This window comes from Opisthocomus hoazin, chromosome 3 (assembly GCF_030867145.1).
Source record: "Opisthocomus hoazin isolate bOpiHoa1 chromosome 3, bOpiHoa1.hap1, whole genome shotgun sequence".
Classification (NCBI taxonomy): Eukaryota; Metazoa; Chordata; class Aves; order Opisthocomiformes; family Opisthocomidae; genus Opisthocomus; species Opisthocomus hoazin.
The window spans coordinates 95001134-95028487 of NC_134416.1; the positions used below are offsets into that span (position 1 = coordinate 95001134).

The following is a 27354-nucleotide window of genomic DNA, read 5'->3' on the forward strand; positions in this document are numbered from 1 at the left end:
AACATGTCCTTTAAGGCTAGATCCATGCCTACACTTTGCAGTCAGAAGCACTTCAGCTGGCTCCATTTTGGCAGTTGTCATGCGATGCATGCTGCCACAAAAAAGTGCATTTCTCAGGAACTAGCTCTCCTTTGAGGGAGTAGATGTTTGCAGCAGAACAGCCAGAAAACTAGTACAGAAATGGATTTATGGGTACCATGGCCAAATGGAGTTTCTGTTTCTTCACAGCACCTCTCACTCAGCATAGTGGATGGCTTCTATTTTGAATGTTAATCCATAGATCAGCTGAGCAATCTATGTCCCCTCTCTTGCTGGAGAGGCGAACCAACCATCAGGCACGGGCAGCCCATCTCAAAGTGCATTCTCTGACTTGCAACATGGCTTTGGAAGATGAATTTGGGAACACGTATAAGTGTTAATTTGTTGACTCTCTCACCCACACTGGGACTATAAAAATGAGACAATTCAAATACAGCTTGACCTGCCTAATTATTTGTTGACCTGATATGCCAAACAACTACTGGGTCCACAGAAGGAGAAAAATCTCCAGCAGTAAGCTTCTATTTGTCATCCTCAGCAGCAAAGGAAGCAGCAATTTTTAAGATAAACTGTCACAAACCCACAGATATTACTGCTCTTCTGTTATTCCCCCTCTCCTGGCCAGAAAAAAGGATTTTGGTGGCTTTGGCTGTCTTCCTTGCAGTCTTAGCTTTGGTAGGTTGGCTGGGAACAAAACCGACAGACCTAGGCTTCATTTTTCTTGGATTCAAGGAATTCGATCTTGCATGCTTGGGTTCTATATCCAGAATGGATGGAGTCCATGAGAACAATGACTCAAGTAATTTCCTTTTTAATTAATTTTGTTTACATTTCCTGCCAGGTATACAAACTAGTAAAGGCACACAAAGAGTTGTTAGCATACCTCTTGACTCAGGTACTGCAAATGTATCTAACTAATCAGCTCCTTTACTTACCAAGAGATCTATTTCTCGTTTAGACTGCACTATCATCTCTCCTTTTATCTTTCCACTAGCCCACGGTAGAAAGGATTCTGCAAAGGGAAGTGATTCCTCAGCTTAATTGCTGCAGGCTAAGTTTTCTGATTACTGGAGCTGGTTTTAGTCCCTTGCTATCCTCTCCCCTGCTCCCTGCAGAGAACAGAGCTTTTGGAAGGCTGAATTTTAAAAAATATAGTCATTTAATTAATGTTATGATTAATCAGTGTTTCTGAAGTGCTTTGAAGAGGAAAAGTGCTATGTGAGCGTTGAGTGAAATTTGAGTTTTATCTGCATTATTTTCTGAGATAGGATAATATTTTGTTAATAGTCTCATTCAAGGGACTTTAAATTAGGCCATAATGAAGAAATAAGAATGTAATCTATTTTTTTTTTGAAAAATAAGTTTAAGCTTCAAGATCTGTGCCCTGATCCAACACCCACTGAAATTAACGAGTCTGTCTACCAACGTCAGAAGGTATTAAATTGGTTTCATAAAGAAGCAGCTTTTCTTCTCTACTTCGGTTTTCACTTTGTGTCCAAAACAGAACAAGATTCTGACAGCAGACTGATGTAGCCAGACTGTATTGCAACTAGACATTATCCTGCTTTAACTGTCCATGAAGCAATTGTTGTTTATTTGCTACTATTTTTCTTCTTCTTCACTTGTTTTATAATATTGCCTGAAACTCATGAACAAATTTGTCCCCACTGTATGGTCCAAAAGACTGATTATTTTTGCATGCTCTTATATGCAGTTACGACTATATCATGGTGAAATGCACAAAAATTCTTATGCGTAGAGATGTACATTAAAATATTAAGAGAAATGAAACCAAAATGGATCCTCATGATATATTCTGTTTTTAAAGATTAAATAAAATGCATAGATGTAAATGTGCTAGTTCAGTAAATATAAATCTCGGTAAAGTTATAGTGTCTTTTGAAAACAACTCCTCCAACAAATACTAAAACCACTCCGGGTCATACTGCAACGTTCATATATTCCTTACGAACTGTTAACATTCAAACATTTCTTAAGTCATCACCACAAAAACTCTACATGGAGCAGTTAAGAGAATTCATCTGTGCATGACTGCAAAACAACAATACTGAGGATTTGTATCAGTATTTCACGTTGCTTTATTATGCATCATACAATAAAAAAAATTTATATTCAATAACAAAATCCTGGTTAGTATCTAAGGCTCAGTGAAACCATACACCAAGTTCAGAGATGTCAATGTTTGGGAGAAGTACAGAAGAGAAAAGAAAAAGAACAAGTAAAAGAACAGCAACAGAAAAAGTGCTGTTTAAAAAGTATTTTTAACAATTTCAAAGACAATTTATCCATGAAAGGGTAAGAATATAATACAGTATTTGCTTTTTTTCTGCAATTTGGAATTGTTAGCAAAGACCTCGTCAAGACACAGTGTCCATCTGTCGAACTGCTAATGCATCAGTGCAACTACAACAGACCATACAAATGTCTGCTGTAATAATGAAGTTATAAGCACCTTTAGTAGAAATGGGGTCTCTCAGACTGGTCATGCAGAAAGCGCACAGGTAGTCAGTTTTACTAGGTGTTTTTTAGAGGTCAATCCATTTTGCAGATAATACTAATGTTCTGACTCAGTTTAATACCTGTTCTCGACAGAGTGCTTTGTAATCTTAGCAACACAGTCACTGGAAAAGAGCAAATTATGTTGCAGTTTTATATTTCAATTCACCCGGAGCTACTATAATTTAAGGCCTGAATACAGTAGGTATGTAAGCAAGGATATGGTGCAGAGTTAAAATAAGCTTTGTGTTCTCATGGGAAGGGCAAAAATGCATCTGATAAACTTCCTTAACTAATGTATATTGTATTATTTTTTTTCTACCACAACATGACTAATTTTTACATTTCCCATAACATTTCTTGGTTGTCGTAGAACAGAGGATTTTGGATCATCTGGGACTTAGGTGTCAATGGAAAGCTAAAATCGTTTTTAATGGTTCTTTCAAGGTAACAGCTCCAGGTGGCATCTTTAGGCTAGTAGCTGATCAAATCTTTTCTCTAGTGGCCCTCAAAGAAATCTTGCCTCTGGACATCCTCTAGACATGAGCTTGCCCAGTGTCACTAAATTACTGCTTTTTTAACCTGAGTCACAGCTGCTCACCTACATCCGGTAACACACGGAGGGAGTTACTCAGGACTGAGGGAGTTATTCTCAGGACTGTGCACTCACTGAATTTCCTCTCTTACCTCCATGGCAATGCAATTGCCCACATGTCAAGAGTCAGAGAGTCCACACACCAGACCTACTATGCTAGACTTGATCTCCTTTTTGAAGATCAAGTTGGACAGAGGACATCTGCTTAAGGCAAAGACCATAACCTCTTGGATCCTTCATCTCTCTCAGACCTCTGCAACGTTGGCTATCCCTGATACTCTGAAAGAGGGGAAGAATTGGGCAAGTCTTCCAAAACTCTTCTCCTCTCTCCAGAAAAGAAGGGGAAAAGAAGAATATGCCAGAGAGTCGCCGGCTTGCTGGCTCCATGTGCCTTATTCTAAATGATCAGAGTGCCCTGAAAGACTAGGGCGGAGTCAGAATGAAAATTGTACAGGTACTCAGCAGCTTCGCTACTTCCCTGTGACACGGCAGAATATAAACTACACTCTGCACTACAAGGGAAGGAAGGGAGAGCAGGTTTGAAGTGCTTGAAAAGATTTGACTTAACAACAACAACAAAAAAGCAAAGCAGCAAAAGAAATGCTTTCAGTCAAACAGAAGAGCGAGATGTCAGATACAACACTGGCCTCCTAACCACAGAAGATTCAGAGGACTATTACCAAAGGTAAACTACTTCTTCATAGGCTGCTCCACTGCAAATGACAAATTAAATTTGCAGAATACCATGTTCCCTTTGTGAGAGCAACCGTTGTTTTCAGTGTCACCTTGAAAGATTTTGCACACAAATATATGACTTTGCATATACTCATGCTAATAGTATGCATTTCTCTCTAATTAAAATTAGCACTCTGATTATTTCCTAGAATAATCCTGAGTTATGAAATCCAAATAATGTATAAAACATATCACTTTAAGAGCACTCCAAGTAGCACACAATCTAAGAGATCCTGTAACTTTTCTCCTGAGAGGAGTAAGTAACGAGGCAATTCATTTTCCTCATGTTGCACATCAGATACACCAAACAGCAGGTGAACTCTGAACACCACCACTGCATATTCTTTTGGTACACAGAGCTGAATTACTGCTTCATGCTGCAAAATCTGTAAACTTGGACTAGAAGCTTTTTTCTCTTCCTCAGGATTGCAGAGGACTTCTCATGATTTTGAGAAGAAAAGCAAATTCAGAGCCTTTGTCTTGAATAAAATGCAAGGATAAACTAACAGAGTCATTCACTAATTAAATAAAAGACTAAGTTACCTATGTTAAAAAGACTAGCCCACCCCTGCTCCTGTTCCCCAAAGGGCTAAATGTATAAAACTGAGGTGCAACCATACGTGAATAAGGTGCCTAGCTTAGTCATGCTTGACCGTGGGCCTTGTTACTTCTGGTAGCAAAAATCAAACAAAAATTGATGCAAATAATTTCCTTATAAATCAGAGAGCTCTTGAGTTTGTCACGATCCTCTAGACACCATCTAGTCCAACCACTTTGCTCAAAGTATGGTCAGCTTGGTGTTTTCTCATGCTTGATCATGGACCTTGTTACTTCTGGTAGCAAAAATTAAACAAAAATTGATGCAAATAATTTCCTTATAAATCATAGAACACTTGAGTTTGTCATGATCCTCTAGAGATCATCCAGTCCAACTCCTCTGCTCAAAGTAGGATCAGCTTGGTGTTTTCTTATATTTGTATGGAATTTCCTGTATTTCATTTTGTGCCCGTGACCCCTTGTCCTGTCACTGGGCACCACCAAGAAGAGTCTGGCTCTGTCCCCTTCACACCCTCCCATCAGGCGTTTAGACACATGGTTAAGATCCCTATGAGCCTCCCCCTCTCCAGGCTGAACAGCCCCTGCCCTCTCAGCCTCTCCTCACAGGAGAGATGTTCCAGCTTCATAATCATCCTTGAGGCCCTGCACTGGACTTTCTGCACTATGTCCATGCCACTCTTGCACTGGAGAGCCCCAGAACTGGACCCAGTACTCCAGGTGTGCCCTCGTCAGTGCTGAGGAGAGGGGAATGATCACCTCCATTGACCTGCTGGTAACACTCCTAACGCAGCCCAGGAGGCCGTTGGCCCGTTTCGCTGCTTGGGCATGCTGCTGACTCATGGATTTTGTTAGATTTTTTTTGGCAATTAAAGTGGTGGCAATGTAGTCAGTACAGTGACACCACATCTTTTAGGTCCTTGCTCTAACTCTGGCCACTAACCCTGAGCCCTCGTAACCTGACCTCTAACCCTTACCCCAGCACCCTCCTCTAATCCCTAACACCAAGCCCTATTGCAAAGCCAAAGACCAAAACCCTAACCCTTTATCTTACCCCCCCACCATTGCTCTGGTTGCTAGCCTTAAATTGCTGCCCCTAACTGTAACCCTACCCTCGCTGCTGCTCCCGACTCAACCCCCCAACCCACACCCTAACCGCTTACCACCAGCCCTTGGCACAACCCCCAGCCCTCGCCCAAAGCCCTCTCTAACCCCAAAACCTAATCCCTCACCCCAAACGGCGAGCCCAACCCTCTTGCCCTACCCATTGTGCAGGTGCCCAAGACCTAAGCCCAAGGTCTCCTTGGCCCGGCACGTTCACCCCAGCTGTCCGGCGCCTGGGCCAGGAGGCAGGCAGAGCCCCGGGGAAAGAGCCTGGCCATTAACACCCCAACCCCAACCTCTAATCCTTGACCCTCATATCACAAACATAAAGTCAGAGCCCCTAACAAAAAACAATAGCGAACAATGTCGTAAAAGAAGACAATAAATTGCCTCAAAAATACTTATAATTGTCAAAAAAGAAACCCTAGTTTTTTTGGCATGATCTTGCTCTAATAAAACTGAGCAGGAGCAGTCAGGTAAGGCTTCATTTATCACTGTCTCAAGCAAACATTAGTCTTCGCTATGCGAGAAAATTAAAGATTTTGCTCCCATTAGCCATGGTATTTCTGCAGCACCAGCTCGTTCCCCATTTATTTGACTTAGCAGAAACACCCAATTAAAATTCCTGCCTATGAATCAAATCCAGTGTAAAGCAGCTGGAGGATAGTGATGGATCTGATGCAATGCACTAGCAAATGGCACTGGTTTTCCCTTTCACAATTATGCTAAATATTCTGTTTAAATGGTGTCACTAAACTCAATGGATGTTAAATATCATAGCCCTACTCTTCAAAAAAAATCCACTCAGATAAATAAAAATTTTGTGAAAAAAATGTGGGAAGGAGAGAGAATGTTAGTATTCGCATATCAGCTGAGTGAGACGCAGTTAACAGCAGTGTCGTGCAGCCACGCATTCCTTTAAACATGAGCTCCTTATCTAATATAATCAGCAATAGAAAAATATTTGCAGTCGTGTTGTACAAAATTTATAGCAGACAAACCACACTGAAAACATTCTTTAAAAATCATTAATACAAAGCACACTCTTACCAATTACGTGATATTCTGTTGGATGTTTCTTAGCTTCCAGATTTACTGACATGCATATTCTTAACTTTGAAAATGTCTGCAATACATCCTCAGTATATATTTATTTCAAATATTAAAAGTAAACAGCCTGGAGAACATCTTGGAACCTGGCCCACTTCTGAGCTATGAAATCCTCTTCTGAAAACAAATTAAAGTAGATAAATCTGTCATTTGTGTTCAAATTCTCTCTGTCCTGAAATTATTTTTCCTTTCACAGACTGAGTCAGACAATGCTCTGCTCATAATTCATAGAAGTATTTGGTTTTAGATTCACATGAAAAAATGTTTATATTAATATGAAGTATATTTCATAATTACATCTAGAATCAGAATAACTGAGGTTGGAAAGGACATCTGGAGTTTGTCTCTGCCCAAAGCAAATGCAAAACCAACGCAATGCAAAAACATCACAACAGACAACTACGTGTCAATAGAAGATGACTGTTTCAAAAATTCACGTATTATATCCGATATAGTTGACGTAATACACTGGATGGCACATATAGTCCCTTTGCTGCTCTCCTGCTAAAAAGGCTACTGTTCATAATGGAATACATAAATATGATGAATGTGTCTTTTCATGTGTGCACACGCATGTTTATCTCTTCTCCCAGTAAAATTCTGAAACAGAATTTTGCCTACATAAAGACCAGAATGGACTGCATTGTTTCTGATATGGATATATTCTGGGAGATAAATGCAGCAACAGTACGCAAGTGGAAAGATTAGCTAATACAGAGAAGAAAATAGGTATTTAGTGATAGAACAGGAATGGAAATTAAGATGGTTTCTCTGTATTGGTACACGCACATACTACTACACAGCTGCAGATGCCTTTAAAACCCAAATCTTCAACAGAAACCACTAGTACATTAAGATTTTTAATTAATCAGTGTTTTAGCTATCCCGAAAACCTATGCTTCTTTTCTTTTGCCATGGCAGTTGAAACTTGATGCTACTTTACAAACATTTTGTAATCTGGGACAAAAGTGGGCATAAGAGTACGTTCCTGGGAGGAATGCGCTGTTAGAGGAGCTGCAGTTTACTCTCATGATGTTGGCCTTTACCCTTGCAGACATGCAGCCTGCAGGAATGAAGAACACTACAGAAGGAACTCAGAAATGAAGAGCAGAATATTCAGTCATGACAGCAGTAACACAGGGTCCCTCATAAGGTTCCAAAAGGCATTTTTTTTTTGGTAATCTGTTGGTACTTTGCAACTTATAAAATGCAAATACAGCAGTAAAATATGGTATATTTGTGCATTTTGCAGTTAAAAGAAAATATCCTGTAGCAGAAGGTCTCATGGAGGAAAAGCTTGTCTCACTTGACATCAGTAAAGCCTACAAGAGTAGTCTCACATTAACACTCTCATGAGAAACCTAACAGAAACTGCTGCAAATAGGATGACAAATGTTTGGATGGTGCTACTCAGAACAGTTACCAACGGTTCGTCATTGAAATAGAAGCACGTATCATATGAATTCTGCAGAAAACGCATGAAGCACGTTCTGCAGACAATCTTCTACCCTGGGTCTATATCCAGTGTCACAGTCAGTGGTATGGATGGTGAAAGAGAGAAGGACAGGGGCTGAAAAGTGTTTGAGGACTGGTTTAGAATTCACTTATCTTGCTTAGAGTACGGAATTCATTAAAGACAAATGGATAATATTATGCACAGGCAGGAGATGATGATCTGTAGAAATACAGAATGAAGAACAACCTCTGAGTAATAATTCTGCAGAAAACGATCCGGAAGCCTGAGAGGATCATGAGACAGGCACGTGCTACAAGATAGTTTGCTGTGAGAAAGACAGCTATACAGCAGTCTAGTAACAATTATTCCTGGCAGAACATACAGATAATATCTTCCTCTGTGCAAAGCCTATGGAAGAATGCAATAACTACAGTCTGAAGTCCAAGAAGAGGAGCAATACAGTCTGAATATTGAACTTCAGGAAAGATATGGACCAACTAGAATGAGTCCAAATGAAAGTAACAAGAATAGCTAGGAAGACAGATCAAACTGACTGCTAACTCAGCTTCAATAATACATTCAGCTACTCTAACTACCCCTCTTCAATCTGCAAACCATGTACAATGCTGTCTTCTTTGTGGTACTGTACTGCAGTGGCATCATTCTTACTGATCGTCTCCATGAATGACTAGATATATGGCAGAGAATGCTTCTATTGGAGACTGCAGATCATGAAGACAAGACTGAAGAAATAGGGTCCCTGAACTTATGGCCCTATTGCGTATTCAGGATGAGGTCTACATATGGTCTACTTAAAGAAACTGAGTCAAGTATCCAAAGTCAGAAGATTTTAAAGGAATGATTCAGCTGGTATTTTTTGTGGTTTCTGAATTTACACTTCCAAGCTTCTCTTTCTGGGCTGAAATAGAGTGGTTCAGTTTACAATTAAGGTCCATCTCAGGTTCACATTAGTTACTCTGTCAGCTAACTTAATATTTATAAATGGTCAGTTAGGACTGAGACACGGTTTTCTCCAACAAGACAGTCTGAATTCCCAGGAAGAAACTTGCTCTGCCAGGTTTTGGGGTCACAATACGGCAGGCGTAGCTCCGCTGGCTTCAGGAATTTTAGTCCATGAGGCCCACACGTTACCAAAGGGCTAAGACGTGTTTCCCCATTCTCTTTGTCTAAAGGTGGAAGCATACTCTTGAGTCTGCAGACTTTGAAACATAATTCCTGCTCTGTTCCCTCCAGAATGGCTCCTTGTGGTATAAAAATACCAACTCCGGTCTCTATGGAGCTCAATACACTGCCATTGCTGTTAAATACAACTCTTGCTATGGCTGCAGCTGTGTGTCTGTTGTCTTCCTTCTCATGCTCAAGCGCTGATGGGCTTACAGGAATGGCTTTAGGCACAGCATTATTTGTTTGATATATAGGGTTGTCGAACCTGTACAGTGAAGGTATCCAACCCAATGTCAAACTCAGGAGGCTGCAATGAGCTGTGTATTTTCAAAATTGACGAGAATTTGGAGATTTTGATGGCAGCTCTGGTTTACGTTGAGCTTCATTTGTCACGAGATTATGGTTGAGTTTAAGACTTTCAAACTTGCTCTCAAAGGGCCCTGCAGCACTTGTGTAAGGTTTTATTGTAAAGCAGTTGTAAGAAGGATTGACTGTTTTCTCAATCTATTCAGTTCCTTTGATGAGGCCTTTGTCAGGGAAGCTTTTCTGATGATGAAAAGTGGACTGCACAGTGTCCTCTCTAGAGCATCTGAAAACTGCTGGCTTATTCTGAGGTGGAGGAGGGACAGACACAGAGTTAACTTCAGAAAGTGCAGACTTGTGATGTGCTGGAAGAGATACGACAGGACTATTAATTGATTGAGGGTGTGTACACTGTACTGAAGGAGCAGGAGGAGGAGTTGTAACTCGACGGATTGGCTCACAGTGCTTTTCATTGACAGGCCTGTCCAGTGATTCAGCATCAGTTGGTTTCCCCTTAGTGTAATTAGTGAAATTCAGCTTATTCTGTGAATGTATTCGTTTAGTGGGCTCAGAATGATGGCTGGCAGGAACCTGCGCAGACGGCTCATTTTCAGAACTTCTGCGATCAAAGTATGAGAGCTGCTTTCAATAATACTCTTCATCCTCTTCAGGATCAGAATGATTTCAGACCTTCACTTGAAGTCTCTGTGGTTCCAGGGCCCTGTAAATATACTCCTTAGATGAAGTACCCTCTTAGCTTGTGAATGAGGGCAATACACTGGTTGGAACGTAATGCAACATGATCCTGAAAAATGAATGAATCGCTTAACTTACTGGTACTTGCAAGAAAAGATAAAGAAGTCCAAGAAGAGGAGCAAAGTGAGATGAGAGAAATGGCAGATTCAGCAACCTGAGTCACCAGATCCAGGTCTCTGAATCTCTGTTTTCCTCACATTTTCAAACTACACAATTGCACAAGTTCATTTGATCACCATCTTCCTTTTCTCACTCTCCCTGTTGTCTGCTCCCTTTCCTTCTGGATCAGGAGAAGGAAAAAGCAGAGACATCTTTTTCAACTCCTCTTCACAATCCAGGGGATATTCTTCCTCTTTGTTCACCACCTTCTGGTCACTTGGCAATCACAGCTTCCAGGTCAGCTGCTGCCATTGCCAGGTGGAGTAAGCGCCCGCTCTGACTCACCTACCCTGCAAGTTAGGCACACGCTGAAGGGCCAACACTCCACAGCACTGCTCCTTGCAGCAAGATCAGGGTGTGTACTGCTTACCTTGGACGCCTTCTCCTGAGCTCCCGCTCCATTCTAATCTAGGCCGTGTCCCAGGACTGGTAATAAAGAAAGCTCATGTCATCCTAGCTTTCAGATTAGTACCACTGCTTCTGAAAGTACTTCCATCAATTTTGTAATAATGATTCGCTTCTTATAATGCCTTTTACAGTTGATGATCTCTAGGCATTTTCTGCACATTAATTGTCCCTGACAATGACAAAGACACATGTGATTATTCATTTGCAGTTAAGGAAACCACGGCCAGACAGGCCAATGACTAGCTCAAGAAGCCTGAACAAACCTGGAGAAGAAATTAACTCTTCCAACTTCTAGATGTGATTTTCTTGTGTTTGCCTTCTAAACCATTTTATTCTCTTTGTTTACTTCAGTGGCAACTCTACAACAAATCACTAATTGCAGTGACTTATTAATAATGCCAGGCTAATAGTAACTGATCTCTTAAGTTTTAAGTAGATTTGAGAATAAAAAGGGTAATGAAAGAGAGAACATTTGGTTTCCATAAGGATGTGGAAATGGTTACAACCAAGCTGATCTCTGACTCTTAATCAATTTTTGTCTTGTTTGAAGCTCGACTAAAGGTGCAGTTCTTTTTTCTTTCTGTTTTAATAACTTTGCCTCAGCTTTGAAGTTTCTGTAAGCTGAGGATAGCTTATCAGAAAAGTCCCGGAAAATGAAAGATGGTTAAATAGGGCTACAAGTGAATGAGATGAATTTCAGTCTCCCTAGGAAGAGGCTGAGCTCTTCAGTATAAGGCATATACATACTCAGTCCCAAGGCAGAAGAATGGATTTAACTACAGTGGTTAATGCACCAAAATCCATCCTCAGAACCCCCATCTCAAAGGCTTTGCTCGTGATGTATTCGGTATCTCGGATTGTTAGTGGCTCACAAGAGAGAAGCAGACATGCCCTTTTCTTTGGTGTTTGATTTAGGCATTGCAGTACAGTATTGTACAACAGAGGATAACACTTTAACTGCTGAAGATTTAATAACTATATAGCGAAATTATACATGCTGGCTTGCCAGCCTATCTGATACCCTCATATTCCAAAGGAGTCTGCTTTTGTCTGGCTGAAGGATGCAGCTTATCTGTTTTATTATTCTATTTTTGTAGCAAAGACATGAAGGAATTACCAAAACTGTTTTTTTTTAGGTGGGAGGGAGGAGAGGGGAGGGAGGGTTTGTAGTAATTGTGCAGTAATACTATGGTAGGACTCACAGTGGCTGGATTCTAACAAAATAAAACAATCTTCAGAGCATGAGCAGCCATCCAGTATGCAACAGTGGAAGTTTGTAAGCTAATGACCACATTTTGAGGCTCACAAGTCCTACTGGGCCAAGTCAGTTTTCCATCCCTCATGCTGGCTGCTCATGGGACTTGTTTGAGTTTGTTCTGTTTAACAAAACTTTGTCTGTAACAGGAAAGAGTACTTTTTTGCTCACCCAGCTCATTTTGAAGGGTAAGTCGGGGCAGTGCTGACTCACACAAGTGGTTTGACTGTAGATGTGATGTGTTAATGAGAGGCTGGAGGGAGCCTAGGAGCAGAAATATCTTCTGCCACTGACTGCCTTGGGGTGAGTTACCACGCCTAAGGTGAGGGAACTGTAATTTCCTAAACACGCTAAATCAATCCGTTGAGAATCAATACTTTTAGAGTGAAAACAGAAATTCCACTCTTAAAAAAAGGAACTGTTTCATGTAATCTAATAGTTTAGTATGCATTTATTTCCATGAAATACACTTTGTGGGAAAAGTGCAACATTTCCAAAGGACCAAAATAACTGAACTGGCATCCAACTCCATTTTTCAAAACAGATAACTAGTCCCTTTAAAACAGTTGCTTAGAGCCTACAACTGAAACAGAAATTCAGTTCTTAACTCACCATCAAGCACCTAAAAATTTTACCCAGATGCTATTAACACAGCAAAAACCAGTTTCACATTCCCTGCTCTCATACTTCACTCACTGAAATATAACGTAGACCTCATCAGCATTTAACATTGTTGTGATGATTAGCACCTATGTAGCCTACTCACGCTACCTCAGCAATGCTGCTTTGTTACTCTGAGTTGAATCCTGAATCCTGCTTCTCAGGGATTTGATGGAAAAATTCCTTTTAGCTTCCATGAGAACAAGATTAAGCTGACAGCTAGAAGATCTTATTCTGGTTGTTCCAATTGTGGGCCACAATATGTATTTTTTAAATGAATGGAGTACTTCTTATGGGCATGTGTACTTGCCAACAAACTTCTTCCTCTTTGGTGTAGGTAAAAGGTCGGATTAAAACCAACATACATATCTACAAACACACACATATATATTTTGTGTGTATATATTCATCTACATAAAGATTAAGTAAAAGACACTCTGTGTCAGTTTAACATGGGGGTAATTTTGCAGACGATGTACAGAGGTGAAGTTGAAGAAAGTTACAATAAAGGAGAGAATGAAAACAATTTTGGTCATAAGAGTGTTTGTGACTACATTTCTTACAACAACCATTTTTTTCCATGTATCTGCAATAACTTAGAATTCATGTTGTTGCTATATAATTGAGTTATACATCGGATCAGATCAGAATCTATCAGCCTACATGTGATTACTAAGATTAGTTTAATAATAGGCATCACTACTGAACACTAGGGAAGCTACATTAATTTCCACTGGTTTTAAAGTAACCAATTCCAAAGACAAAGGTAAAGACATAACACAATATTTCCCTTTTAAAATCTGCAAGTGCAGTGCCTTACTGAAAGCACAGCATTTTGAGCTATTTGTGTAACTCCCTCTCTGATAAAGAAAGCAAACTTCTGTGTCTAAGTGAATTTAGTGACAATTATCCTATAATGGCCTTGATTCCACAATAAGGTGATTTGACCCTGGTCATTCTACATTACCACATTGAAATTGTGGCTTAAAATTTGGTGAACCTTGTCCTGAAGTAACTTAAGTATATGCAATGACATCACTGAGTTGAACACATTTAAATTGTGTTTATCCACATCTAATTTAGGAATTACAGAGTTTGCTCTGCACGGCTTGAAATAACAAACATGGCAGCTTACTCACTTCTTACTCACTAAAGCATTGTCACTGAGATTTTGACCAGATAAGTGCATGATATGGTGGGTGGAAAACTGGCTGGACTGCTGGGCTCTTAAGGTGATGATTGTCAGTACAAAATGCAAGTGGCTGACGGTTACTAGTGGTGGTCCCACAAGTGGTGATAACTGGGGGCAATACTGTTTAACATCTTCATGAACAACCTGAATGACAGGGTAGAAAGCATTTTCAGAAAGACTGTGGACAATACGATGTTGGGAGGAGTGGTCAATATACTGCGGGGCAGGACTCCTATTCAGATGGACATCCGGACAGGAACCTCAAAGTACAACAAAGGCAAATGTAAAGTCCTGCACCCGAGATGAAATAACTTCCTGCGACAGCACAGGATGGGAGTCAACCAGCTGGAAAGCAGGTTTTCAAAAAAAGCTCCAAAACATAGAGGTGCACAATGTGCTTGTGCAGCAAAGGCGGCCAACCACATCCTGGGCTGTGTTAGATCACAGAAACGATTCTTCCTCTAGACTGACATGATTCTGGCTCTAGACTGCATCTAGAGCACTGCATCCAGTTTTGGTCTGCCCAGTACAAGAAAGACATCACAATATTGGAACAAGCCCAGTGGAGCAACACGAAGACAATCAGGGCGCTGGAACACATACAAGAACTGCATTTTCTGGGCCTTAAGAGAAGGTTAAGGAGATGTTACTGTTGTCAAAAACTACTTGATGGGACGGGGCTGGGAAGATGGAGTCAGGCTCATCTTAGAGTTCCATAATCTAAGAAAAAGAGTCAAAAGACCAAAGCTGGAACACAGGAAATTCCAACTGACAAAAGGAATAGCATTGTTTCATTTCAAACAATGAAACAGGTTGCCCAGGGAGGCTGAGCAATCTCCATTCCTTCATCAACTGGACAAGTTCCTGAGCAACCTGCTCTTATTGGATGTCCCTTGAGCAGGAGTTTGGACTAACTGACCTCTAGAAGCCCCTTCCAAGCCCAAAGAATTCCGTAAGACCAAATTCTATCTTTTGTTTCACTGGCAGACTGAAGCCTTCCCTACAAACTGAGATAATTGAGTTTGCTTTTAAAAAGCATTTGCTTAAGTTACCCAGTTAACTTAATTTTCTAGGCTTATATGGACTGAAAGGAGGTAAACTGGCACAAGCTCATCTAGTACGCACACAAATTTCACAGTATATGTATACCAGACTGTTATCAATTACTTAACAGTTAAGACTGCCCACAATGACAAGCAACTTTTGAATTTTATTGGTGATTCCTTCCCTGCCTATTCATCAGAGTTTATAAAGCATCACCAACATGGTAGATTTTATTTCTGTTTCTTTCTGTAGGGCAGGACTCCACAATCTACTGAAAATTCTCAGAACGATCTCTTTGTAAGTGGTTCTTTGATGTTTCTTCAAAATCTTCATTCTGCAGTATAGGAGGGTTTGTATCTAAAGCATTCAGTTATCTAATTTCTTTTAAAAAAAGAACTGCCCTCAATTATTAGTTTTAACAAAGTGCTGTACTCTTTTGTCTAAACCTGATCTCTCAATTTGCACTACGCATACTACATTTCTACAGTAAAAGCGTGGATTTAAGCAGTAATGCTTATAAATGCTTTCTCAGATCAATTCCTGAAGCCTGATCTATCATTATAAAGTATTCTACACTATATATATAAAATTGCTAACTCTAGGGGGTAGTCATTGTATCTTTTTCACGTTTGCACATTTCTTGCATAACGCAGCCACAAGAGGAAACAAAGGGAAAATGAAAAACACAGTAATACTAAAGATTGTATCAGTAATACCAGATTTCAGATAATGTCACAGGGATGCCATGGAGAGATCAATGGGGCTGTGAAGCTGATTCTAAGGGTTCTCTAGGCTTTCCTTGGGAGGAAAAATAAGTTTCTTTATTTTTGTTAAACTGAGCCCATCAAGATATTAAGTACCAGAATCACAGTCTCACCTTATGGAATTATGATAATAAGGCCCCTCAGCAAATTGGTTATTTCCTCACTTTATCTCAGATGATGAGAATTTGTTACGCTTTTAATATTTTGTAACTGCGTATTACAAAACGGCTGCTATTCAATCCCAGTGGTTATAAGCATGAAACAGCGGATTTGGATTTTTTTAAAAATTGCTTGTTAAGTAGGGGTGCAAGCTGATGTAGTCTGAGACCTATTCAACTAGTATCCAAAAGAAGAACCCCCGAAACGAGCAGAAACCTAACACATGGTGACAGTGCTTCAGGCCAGTCCTGGACAGTGCGTTTTTTGAGATGCTACATGCATCTAAAGTTACAATATTCATGAGAAACAGCCAGAATTCATTTCTAAAGGCTGCAGCAAAAGACTATTATTCTGCTTTCTGAAATCAGAAGGATATTTGAAGTTTTGATAATGTTATCTGAAACAAGAGCCTTTTAACACTAAAACCCATAATAAATGATGGAAGCAACTAGTATACGACTTAGTTCTTACAAGCAAGCAATCCCACATCAAAGTACTTCACGAAGAACAATTATTCTGTAAGAAAACAGCAGCGTCTGAAGATTCCATGCAGATACCAATAAGCATGAAACTGAGTTCCCTTTTTGTAACTGTCAAAGACTAAACTAACACTAGGATCACGCGTATTTTGGCACAGAATACATATAAACCAACAGAGAAATGCAATCACCTTCTGCATATACTAGGGCAAATGCCAACAACCGACAACGATGTGCAATAACCTGATGGTCAGGAATGGAAAGAATAACTGAATTCAATTTAACTGCATCGAGATTTAGTTAGAATGCCAGCTGTAAGAATCCAGACGTCCATATTGCTTCCTAATCTTGCACTCTTTGAACATTGACTCTGATATCTTTTACCTTTGTTGTGTTTTTATCCTGGGAAAATGAGACATTTTACAGTGCAAATATTTATCTAATGGATGATGACAAACATTTCTGTTGCACATCCACAGGTATTTTACTTCTGTGTCAGCCTACATCACGTCAGCATAGTCCTCCTGTGCAGGGGCATAGAAATCTTTTAGGTCCCTGCAATCTGAGTTTTCTACCTTTGTGAAGGGTGTTTACGTGTCGTCCTTAACATGTTTCCTTTTTAAGCAACCACCACTCCGAAACAAGCAGAATAGGAGGGGGACACTGAAACAGAAGTCTGAGTATGTCTCAAATGCCAAATTTGGGGAGAAGGACACTGTGCGCTGCCACTTCACCTGTTAACATCTAACGCAGGAACTAGGATTGTATGCAACTGCACTAAGTTAGAGAGTGCAAGGATATAGATGTGCAGAGAAAAATACTATTAATATGACTGGAAGCAATTTATAAATAGCTTAAATTTAATCGACACACTTTCATATTTTTTTTTTTTCAGTTTTTCCATTTGTCAGCTCCACCTCCAACATCCCTTTTCAACTACAGTGCCCCAGCCCCACTCCCAGGGTCTTCATATGCGAGAAAGATGGTACTTTCATCTATCAAATGCTAACTCACCTGCCATGTTCTACTCTTTCACTGACATGTGTCATGAATAAATAGTTCTAGTTTCTTCAAAGAAAAGCACTTTTAGTAAAAGATGCCATATATGAAATTCCTATCTTTTGAAAATCACTTAAGTTGACAAGCATTTCAGGAGAAAACATCATTTTGCATCTTACATAGAATAAAAGTAGCTCACTGTTCCGTGAATTGAAGCTGATACAGAACAATCTGGAAACATCTGTTTTCAGACACTTATCTGTTAATGTAAGGCTGTCACAAAACTTGGATTTTCAAAACTGCTTTGCAGATTTAGGATAATTCCTCATGGATTTAAAAGTACTTCTAAAATTACTTTGGCAATTTATGACATTTCCATTTCTACCCTTGTACGTGTTATGGAATATGCAACTGAATTACATGCACTTGTTAGATCAGAACTCCGAATTTTCAAAATGTAAGCAGCACTTCTGAGCTTGAACATACTGAGAAACAGAGATGAAAATTAATATTGAATTGTTTGAAATGTCAATCTTCTGAGCAAGAAAAGAGGATACAGTTACAGTTTAATTGCTTTCTACCTTGTGCAGAAGAACAGAACCAAACAGAAATTGTTTATCTCAAACAAAATGTAAGGTGCAGGTTGGGGCACTTTCTTATGTGTGAAATGCATGTCAATGAAGTGAAAAGGCACATCTGTTTGCTGCTTATTGTTCCTTGGTGGTGGTGTTTTTGGCAGTCACGCTGAATCTAGGCTTTCCAGGGCCACCTCCACAAGATTTTGCAGCTTTTATTACTTCCACTCCGAATTTAACCTTAAGTAATACTGAATGTGAATACACACTCATAAAAACTCTAATAAAGGCTTTAAGGTTTATAAACCTGAAAACATTATATGGCATCATTTAAAATTACCACTATTATCCAAATAAGCTGTCATGGTGCAACACTGAAGATGATTCTCTTGAGACTTTGGCATGTGAAACGGAAACATGGGCCTTTTCCAGCCATTTCCCCACAGGTCATTCTACTATGAGGAATAGCTGACCTGAGGCTGGGTTGTGGTTAGTATTGTGAGGCATCTTGATCTTATTTTATGGAGATGAAATGCTGTGTGATTCTTTGACTTGGCATTACAATGAAAAACAGATCTCTGAAAGTGGTATTCCTTGTTATCCTTGATCTGAACCTGTATACAGTTATTTCTGTTGTTTTGAGTGACAATGAAAAACTAGTGCTTTTTCACTAATTGCCCTTGGAAAGTCTACCACGCTAACTAAAGGGGAGCAGGACAGTACTTCTTTTGCATTATCAGAAAAACTTCTGATGGGATACTACTTGATTATCTTCAGTCACCCAAAAGTTAGCCGTTGAGTTTCTGGCTGCCTCTCTAGGTTCTCACACAGGACCCATTCCACTGTAAGATCCATGACTTCAGCTGACAGATGCAAGTGGGATGAACACCTAGAGGTGCCGTTTTCTCCCTGCTGTCCACAGCAGAAGCCCACCTGACTAGCTGACACACCATTTTTTTTTCAGATGGTTCACGGTAGTGAAAAATCCCTCTAAATCCAGCCAGCCATACTTAGGCAATAGGGAAGTTCAGATGTAAAAGACTTAATCTAGCCTTGAAAATGCTTGATCTTGACTTTGATACTAAAAATGACAATTCAGTTTTTCCAACCCTGTTTTTCCCCCTAAATCCCTCCACTTGAGAATGTTATTTAATAAGAAATGACCGAGGAAGGAGACCTTTCCCAACCTCTATAACTACCAGGTCTGCTTGTCACAAATATATTTGAGATAAACTGGAGCAAAAGGCAATGCACAAGTGGCTGAAGGCTTGAAATGTCAAAATCTCCTTGACACAAGGCTTTTACACTCTGATGGAAAAAAACATGTGAACTGTCATCAGTTTAAATTCTCAGGAAACTTACGTATACAACACTAGAAACCAGGGAGTCCAGACTTTGCCATATAGGTGTTATAAAACATCAAAGCTTAACTACGCATTTACCACCTTAACTAACATCTTTCTCTTCATTGACAGAGAGTAAGGAGCACCAGCTATTTATTAATGCATGACCATATCTTCCATTTCCTAAATCAACTTCTTGATGACAGACTCTTCTTATTCAGATACCTGTTTATTGTAATATAGGTTTTGCACAGCTTAACTATTAAACACAACAAATGAAGTGCAATAAAAACTGACACAAATTAAACAAATTGCAGGATATATTCTGTCTTCACCTTCTTCTGAACAAACGTCTACGATTCCTGATTAATGCTTTCTGGCATCTTGTGCATTGCAAATTTATGTCAATTTAACATTTCAGTGACTAAGCAACTTTATAAGTCATGCTAAGAAAAAGAAATCAGCGTCTCTCTTTCAGATCCTTGCAGATGTGTGAGAAATTCAGATGTGCTTGTATTTAAAAAGGAGAGAAAACTGCATATAGACACTCAAAGCGGTATGAAAGCTGCATATTTGATTTAATCACCTCCCAACCCATCCCCATATACTCTATCAATGTATGTTAGACACAGGATTTCCTATAGCTGCTGTTCTTTTAACTACAAAAGTGAACACTGTTTTCACTTGGATTTATTACTAATACTGAAACAAAGTTAGGGTCTTAAATGTGGCCATGTTCTAAGATAGAAGAACCCCATGTAGTTATTTATGCTCCAAGAGAGTTACGTTCTGCTGTGAGAACGTAAATACTTGTTTCTAACGTGTTTTCAGCCTAACAGCTGCAAGCAAATCTTTCCAAATATGAATCAACATCACACTTTGAAATAGCATACCTGACCGTGCCTTGAGTGCAAGGCTGCACAAGACGACCTCCTGAGGTTCCTTCCAACTTGAATTATTCTTCGAGTCTAACAATTCATTAGAGTTGTGAACCCCTGATACACATTTCAATTAAACTTTCTCAAGTTCAGCAATAAAACTTTGAAAAAAACAGGCACCCAAACAGATCCACAGTGCGCATGATGTGGCAAGGCATACACTCAGTGGCAATTTACACATTCACTAGAATTTTTTCATCACTGAACAACAGTGAGACAGTAATACAGGGTGAGATCCATTTTAAAGCATGTTGGATAAAATAAATCACCTTCTGGGAGTCTCCCTCTCTCAGTCAACTACAAGGGAGTCTAACACAGGTATCTTATATTGGATATTGAACTTTTAGACACCTAGTAAGATTAAGCAGGTTCCAACACACATTAAGTAACAATTTAATTGACATGCTAGCCTTGAATTCTGTGCATATCTTACAATTGTATTACCAACAGATGAGTAGTGCATTGAGTCAATACTGACACTTTTTAGCCCCCAACTCAGGAACGATTATTAAAAAATGACCCCTGCTACAGGCCCTGTTTTAGTACTTGATTCAAAACATTGTGAAGGTGGCAGAAATTGTACCACTAACTTCACTCATCTGAATCATGCTTTTACAGCAACAGCCACAAGACAGATGTCTCAAGTATTGCAACACTTCAGTCGACCCCACCATACCCCATAGAATCTAGAGCTCTGAATAGACATGTGGATTTTCTACGCATTTTAAGGGAAGAGATACATCAGGACATATCTTTTACACAGGACAAGAAGTCAACAAAAACCTTTAGGTGGAATTGTCCTACTTTTTTTTCAAGGGCGCGTAATCAAAATGCTTCCAGTCTCTAAAAACATCTTATACTTATCCACAAAAATACAAGCCAAGAGAAAGAATGGTTCTCTTGAATTACTAGTACAATACTTCTCTCAATCCACATTCACCCAGAACGGCATTAGAAACCACCGCCGCGATAAGCGAAAACTGACAGAAAGACCTGAAACACAAAACCATCCACTGAAATTTTATAAATTTTACCTCCAGCTCTGCATTCGTTCCAAAGCCATACCCTGTGGACTTACCACTAAACAGTATGAAATGCAATACTAATACAAGTTCCAAATTGTACTTCAAGAGGGCAAATCCTATATTGTACATATTCTGCTGTACATGAATAGTGACAAATATCTCATCTAGGACAGCTTGAAAAACCAGCTTAACTCTTCTGAAAGACCACCTAGTGCACTTTAAAATGCCACAATAATTGTCATTTCAAATTAAAGGTAAATGCCGTGCATACAAAAGAAAAATGCAAACGCAAATCTTGGGGACAGTGATTCATCCTTTAAAACGATGTCCTGACAGGGACAGGTACCTGCTTGTGTAGGCAGAATAACAAGTCACATAGTTTTCAATTAACTGTATATTTCACCTTTTCTTTTGTTAAAGAGGTCGTGGATGGCAGCAGAGACGAAAACTGCTGGCTGTGTTTCAGACAAAAGAAAGATGAAGCTGGCTCATTCCCCAAGATCGAATGGGGAATCTTGGTTTAGACAGCGTTCTTGAGTGCAGAATGGGGAGAGGGACTAGCAAGAAGGGAGGCTGCTGCACCAGTACTGCCTGGGAGACTCTAGGGAGGAAAAAGGAATTTATGTAAAGCAGGACATGGGTCTACAGAGCAGGCTTAGATGATCCACACAAAGTTTCATAGAAGCCCAGAGGACTGTGTGGAAGGTGTTTGAATCAGAAAGCCACTGAAGGTTGCTGGGGCAGACTGCAAGGAAACAATTCATCCTGCAAAGATGCTGTTTACAGGAGATGGATTTATTTTTAAGCCTTTCTGCCCCACCCAGCTGATCTCCCATTTAAAGAAAAAACCCTTAATTCTAAGTTAGCAATTTTCTGATATAATTCCAACAAAGTATGGCTTTAGAGATTAAAGCCTATAGGTGCCCTTGCTGTAGGGAAGGCAGTGTGACAGCTCTGGCACGAGGCGCTGGCCTGACTGCCATCCTGCCGTGGCACTGCCAGAAGCAACAGGTCTGCACGTCATCCTCAAGTTAAAAACGAGGTTCCTGGGGGAGGGAGAACAACGCCATATCCTAAAATCAAGGCACCTATATAGCACGGATGGACACAGAAGGATGTGTTTGTTATTCTACTTTTTCCCTTTTTCTTTTCTGAAACAGAGAGAGAAAGAGGAAGGAACATGGGGATGACATAACAGTACAGAGTCATTGACAAAGTTCTTGGAGGAACTGTGGGACAAAAGTGAATCTTTTCCAACTGAGCAATCAAAGGCAAAACCCCATAATTTTTGGCCAACTCAGAGGCCTCTAGCGGGGCTGAGGGGAGCTCCATGGAGGAGCTTGGCAGAGCCAGAAGCTGCTCTGAGGAAGGAAAACAAGACACTTGGTTGAAAGGGAAGGATGCTGGGCTTTCTAAAATGCTTATGGAGGATGTGAAAAGAAGCAGGAAGATGCTGGGGTGCCAGAGGGACACATGAAAAGAAGCAGGAAGATGCTGGGGTGCCAGAGGGACACAGGGGCGTTGTGCAGCCCTAGACTGCTGAAACTACAGAAGAATAAAAAGGGGCAATATGCACAGCAGGTCTTTTCAAGATCCACAGCACCACCTCCCTCCGCCGTGGCACTGCTGGGAGAGAGAAAAAGCTGACAAACCTTCCCACAGGGTGCAGTCTCAGGAAGCAACACAGAGTGGGCACTATTTCAGGCAGACGAGGGTCCTGCAAAGCAAGCAGACAATGTAGCCTGAATGTGACCAGGAATGCAACCGGGCAGTACGCTCAAGGAGGGAAAACCAGTGCTGGATTACCCAGTGCCAGTACTAACCTGGCCAAGATTACCACGTCTTTGTCTAAATGTGGTTTAATTTTGGGAAGGAGAAAGATGAATATGCCCACTGTCTCGGTGTAGAGACACACGGCACAATGCAAAGGACATGGAGCATGCCTGAAATGAAACCCAGGATGAATACCCCACTATAAATAAAGAAAATACTGGTTTGGGGATGGCCCAGATAAATTCTAAGAGAAGCCCAGCACCAACCTTCAGCAATATAACAACACACTTAATAGATCTGCATGAAAACCAAAACAGGTTGCTAAATTCAATGAAGTCGACAAAGAAACTTCTTGTCACTTAAAAAAAGGGCCTTTTTGTTTGTTTTGTAGCTTGGTACAGGTGAGTTTGGATTTTAGCAAGCTTTCTATATATTTGCCAGATGCCTCAACACTGATTTATGGGCTGCTTGGCAGCAGCAGAAAGAAATATTTCATTCTCTGGGACATGTCAGTAAAAATTTGTCAGCTGGGAACGGAACCACAGCACCACTAAAAAGAAAGCTTTACAGATGCATTTAAAAAAACCAAACCAATTCTACTTACATAATTTTACTATATAAACAGTAGAACAATTCACCTTTAAAAAAAGATTATCTTAAAGGAGAAATTCCAGTCTGTGAGGTAGAGATTGTCACTGCAAGAAACTGCGCAAAAATGGCAAAGAGGAAAGATAACCAGGATGTTGACTCTGCTTAGGCAGAAAGATGCTTGGGCAACTAACCTCGAAAAGCTCCTTTTGAGTCCTCCTTGCCATAACAACAGCTGCGGCATCTGAGAACACATGGAACTTTAATACTCACAGAAATCGTCTGCCTAGAACATGAGCTGAAATTCTTGGTAACTCCAGGTGTTCAGCATTTCTGAAAATCAGATCTATGATACGCTCTATTTGCTAAAAAATATTGAGGAACAAGAGAGGTAATGACCATTATTACTGTTTCTCTGAAGTCCAATGATGAAAGTCAAAGAAAGAACATATAAAGATCACAGCTGAAATGGTTCAGGAATTATAGTCATAAGTTCCCTGTCACATTGGCATGCCTGGACTTCTTTTAAACTGCAATAAATTCATATTGCAGTTACTAAGCACAATTCCCCAGAATCACCTCACGAATCACACATCTGAGCAGCACCGCACGGCCATTACAGGTTGGCTACACAAACAAATTAATTAGGTAAATATTTTCAACAGACTTTTCCCACCTTTTTAAAATTCATCTTTGTTTTGTATCACCTGTTCTCCAAGAATTTAATAAAATATTAAAATGTTGAAGTTGTGCAAGCTTATTATGCATAATTTACCCAGGATTTTGAATGGCACACCATGTTAAGACAGCTCAATTTCACATGCATAGCCCTATTTCCCTAAATGAAATCTGCAGATTTGGGAAGGAAATAAAGCTTTCAGTTAAAAACAATAATCAGAGCACAGAAAAGGCAACTATATATAGTCTAATTCATGGCATTACAAACCATGTTTCTACTCTGTAAATTCAACTGTACAGAGTTTTTTGTTATGTCAGTAAGTAGGGATAAGGGATTATAGAAGATAACTCAGTATGAACATGGTTTGTGAATCCTGTAGAGGAAGTCACACAAATAAAGGAATAAGACATTAAATAACAGAGACTATGACATGCTGTAGACTGAATGTGGAGGTGGCATGGTGAGAGAAAAAAAAAAGTCTGTTATTAATCCAGATTAACATGGCCTGATATACTTGCTTCAGCAGTAATTTCTACTAGAAAATCCCTAGAAAACAACAAAAAAAGAACACATAGGCAGCACTCTGCTTCCTGGAAGCTGAACACAATATACCGAACATATCTAATTTCATGCCAGTTTTATCAACTGCAACACGAGCAGAAGCTGAACAAGCAGGCTGGTCTTCCAAGTAAAGCGTCAGTCTTGAGTTCAGTCCCTGGGCAATCACAGCCGGCTTACACTATTCACCAACCTCCACCTCTGTTTGTTTTACAACATTTTGTCAGTGAAGTCTCTCTAGTTCGTACAATACGTGAGGGGAGTGACTGCCTTGGTTTACAACTTGCAGAGCACTACTGTAATGAAGCACTAACCCTGAGACAGCACTGGATAGAAATAATAGAACATTATGATCAAAGTATCTATTGGTGGAATTCTGTAATTAAGTGCAGAGGAGAAGTGTGCTGTAATGGTAACAAGTTAACAAGTTAGCAAAAAGGAATAAAACCCCACGCTCTTAGTGTACAGAAGAAGTAGAAATAATTTTGTCATGACTTGAAACAGTTCAAAACCAAGGAAGTGATTATTTTTGAAAGACAGAACGCAAAAATAAAAGTTCAACGATCCACACTGTTTGGATAAATTCTCAGCTAAAAAACCCGACCAAGACCCTAAACAAAATAACCCCCCCCCCAAATTCCAAGATGCTTGCTTAACATACCATCAGAATTCAGGGGCAATAATGATTTATGTCAATTATTGTCTTCTTCCTTAACTGCATATGTGTTTGTGAATCAAGTGTCTCCCAGTTCTCTTGCTGGAGCTACTAATCTGCCCAGTAAATTTCCGGAATCACCTTAAAATCTTTATGATTTGCCACTTCGTGACCCCAAAACTACTTGCAATAGATAAACTGAGGGTCAGCAGTGGCTGCTCTGCTTAGATCCTTGATCTGGAGGAAGCAAGTGCTACTGCCAGCCCAGGAATGAAGTGCTAAAGCAGAACAAAGCCATTGCTTTTGTTCTGGAGATTACAGTACGACAGATCATGAAACACTGCATGATGTTTAATTAATTTAACAATTTCTTGCATTATAGCACTAAGCTGTCACACAAAATGTGAATATGACACATTAGAGAAAGAACTAAAGAAATTGTGCTAGAACTGTGAGGATAATTGTTTTCATTGTGCTCATTCTGCTGCAAACTGGAAAAAAAAAAAACCCAAACCAACAGAATATATAGATTGTTTGGAAAGAACATACCTATTAATTCCTTATTTCTGACATCTAAGGCCATGTTTCGTAAAGCTGTAGCAACTGCACATACCACCCGGTCATTGTCTATTCGAAGCAGTTCCACCAGGATTGGCAATCCTTTTTCTTTGCGGACAGCAGCGCGGATATACACTGACCACTGTAAAGACACATGGGAGAGTGTGAAGAAGAGAGTGAGAAATCCACCACAGAAAGCAAGGCATCCGAGGTTATAGCAGATACAGACTAAGGGGTAACAGAAGCATGTGGATTCAAACTCAAAAGAGGGGAAATAATTGCATTTATGATGCTAGGCAACCACCTGATTTGGAAATCTGCACTGATTTTTTATGGCGGCAGAGAAATTAAATGATGAATTGACTTTACTCCTAGTGCACCTGGTTACATTTTTACAGCCCAAGTCTGCAGACCACTTGCTTTGCATCAGCATTTCCTATGCAACATCTAATGATGCTTGTTCACTGCTAAAATAACAGAATTTATATTACGAAATATATATAACAAAACATATTCAAGAGGTTGAGTATTGCTTTGTTATTACCATAGGAACTATTCAGTCTAAACCCATGAAAATGCTGTCACAATTCCTCTATGGTTGTCAACTTGTTCAGAAGGAAAAATGAGGAGAACTCTATGTCTGGTTTTGGCACCTGTCGTGGTGCTAACCGGCAGACTGTCGTACATTGAGGAGTTCGAGATTCACGTAAGAGTTGACCTGAGGCAGGTGCAGGCCTGTGCTGTGCCGTGCTGCAGGTACCAGGCGGCTGCAGGACAAACCCAGCAGCTGATTATATTGGAGAAGCCTGTAGGCATCTCCCACTTGGCAGCTGGTCATGACACCACTGGCATGTCTTGTCTTTATCTCAAAGCGAAGCAGCACGTTCTCACATGAACGTCCTTTTTGTTTGACAGTAGAAATGATGAATAGAGTTGTTTACTCCTAAGAAAATCCTCTAAGAGCTCTAAAGACTATCATGCCAGTGAAACTTTCCACGGATGGGACCTGTGCAGCATGCTGTGACTAGAAGGTCCATCCAATGTTGCACAACTTGGGGTTCCTTGCACCCTACGGATGAAAGATTAACTATACTTTCCTCTTTTTCATTCCACTGTTACTTCCAGAAGTTGGGAAAAATGTAAAAAAGACCAAAACCGTGACCTTGTGGTTTTAAAATCTATGGGTAT

General features: G+C 40.0%; 1 protein-coding gene across 9 annotated transcripts in view; it reads right to left on the minus strand.

Moving 5' to 3' along the window:
- Positions 1 to 27354, minus strand: part of CTNND2 (catenin delta 2) — a 694166-nt gene that overhangs the window by 48924 nt on the left and 617888 nt on the right. For all 9 annotated transcript variants that reach the window (XM_075417107.1, XM_075417104.1, XM_075417100.1 and 6 more), the window contains one exon: positions 26158 to 26308. In XM_075417107.1, the coding sequence (XP_075273222.1) occupies positions 26158 to 26308 (151 nt within the window). The remainder of the gene's footprint in view (positions 1 to 26157; positions 26309 to 27354) is intronic.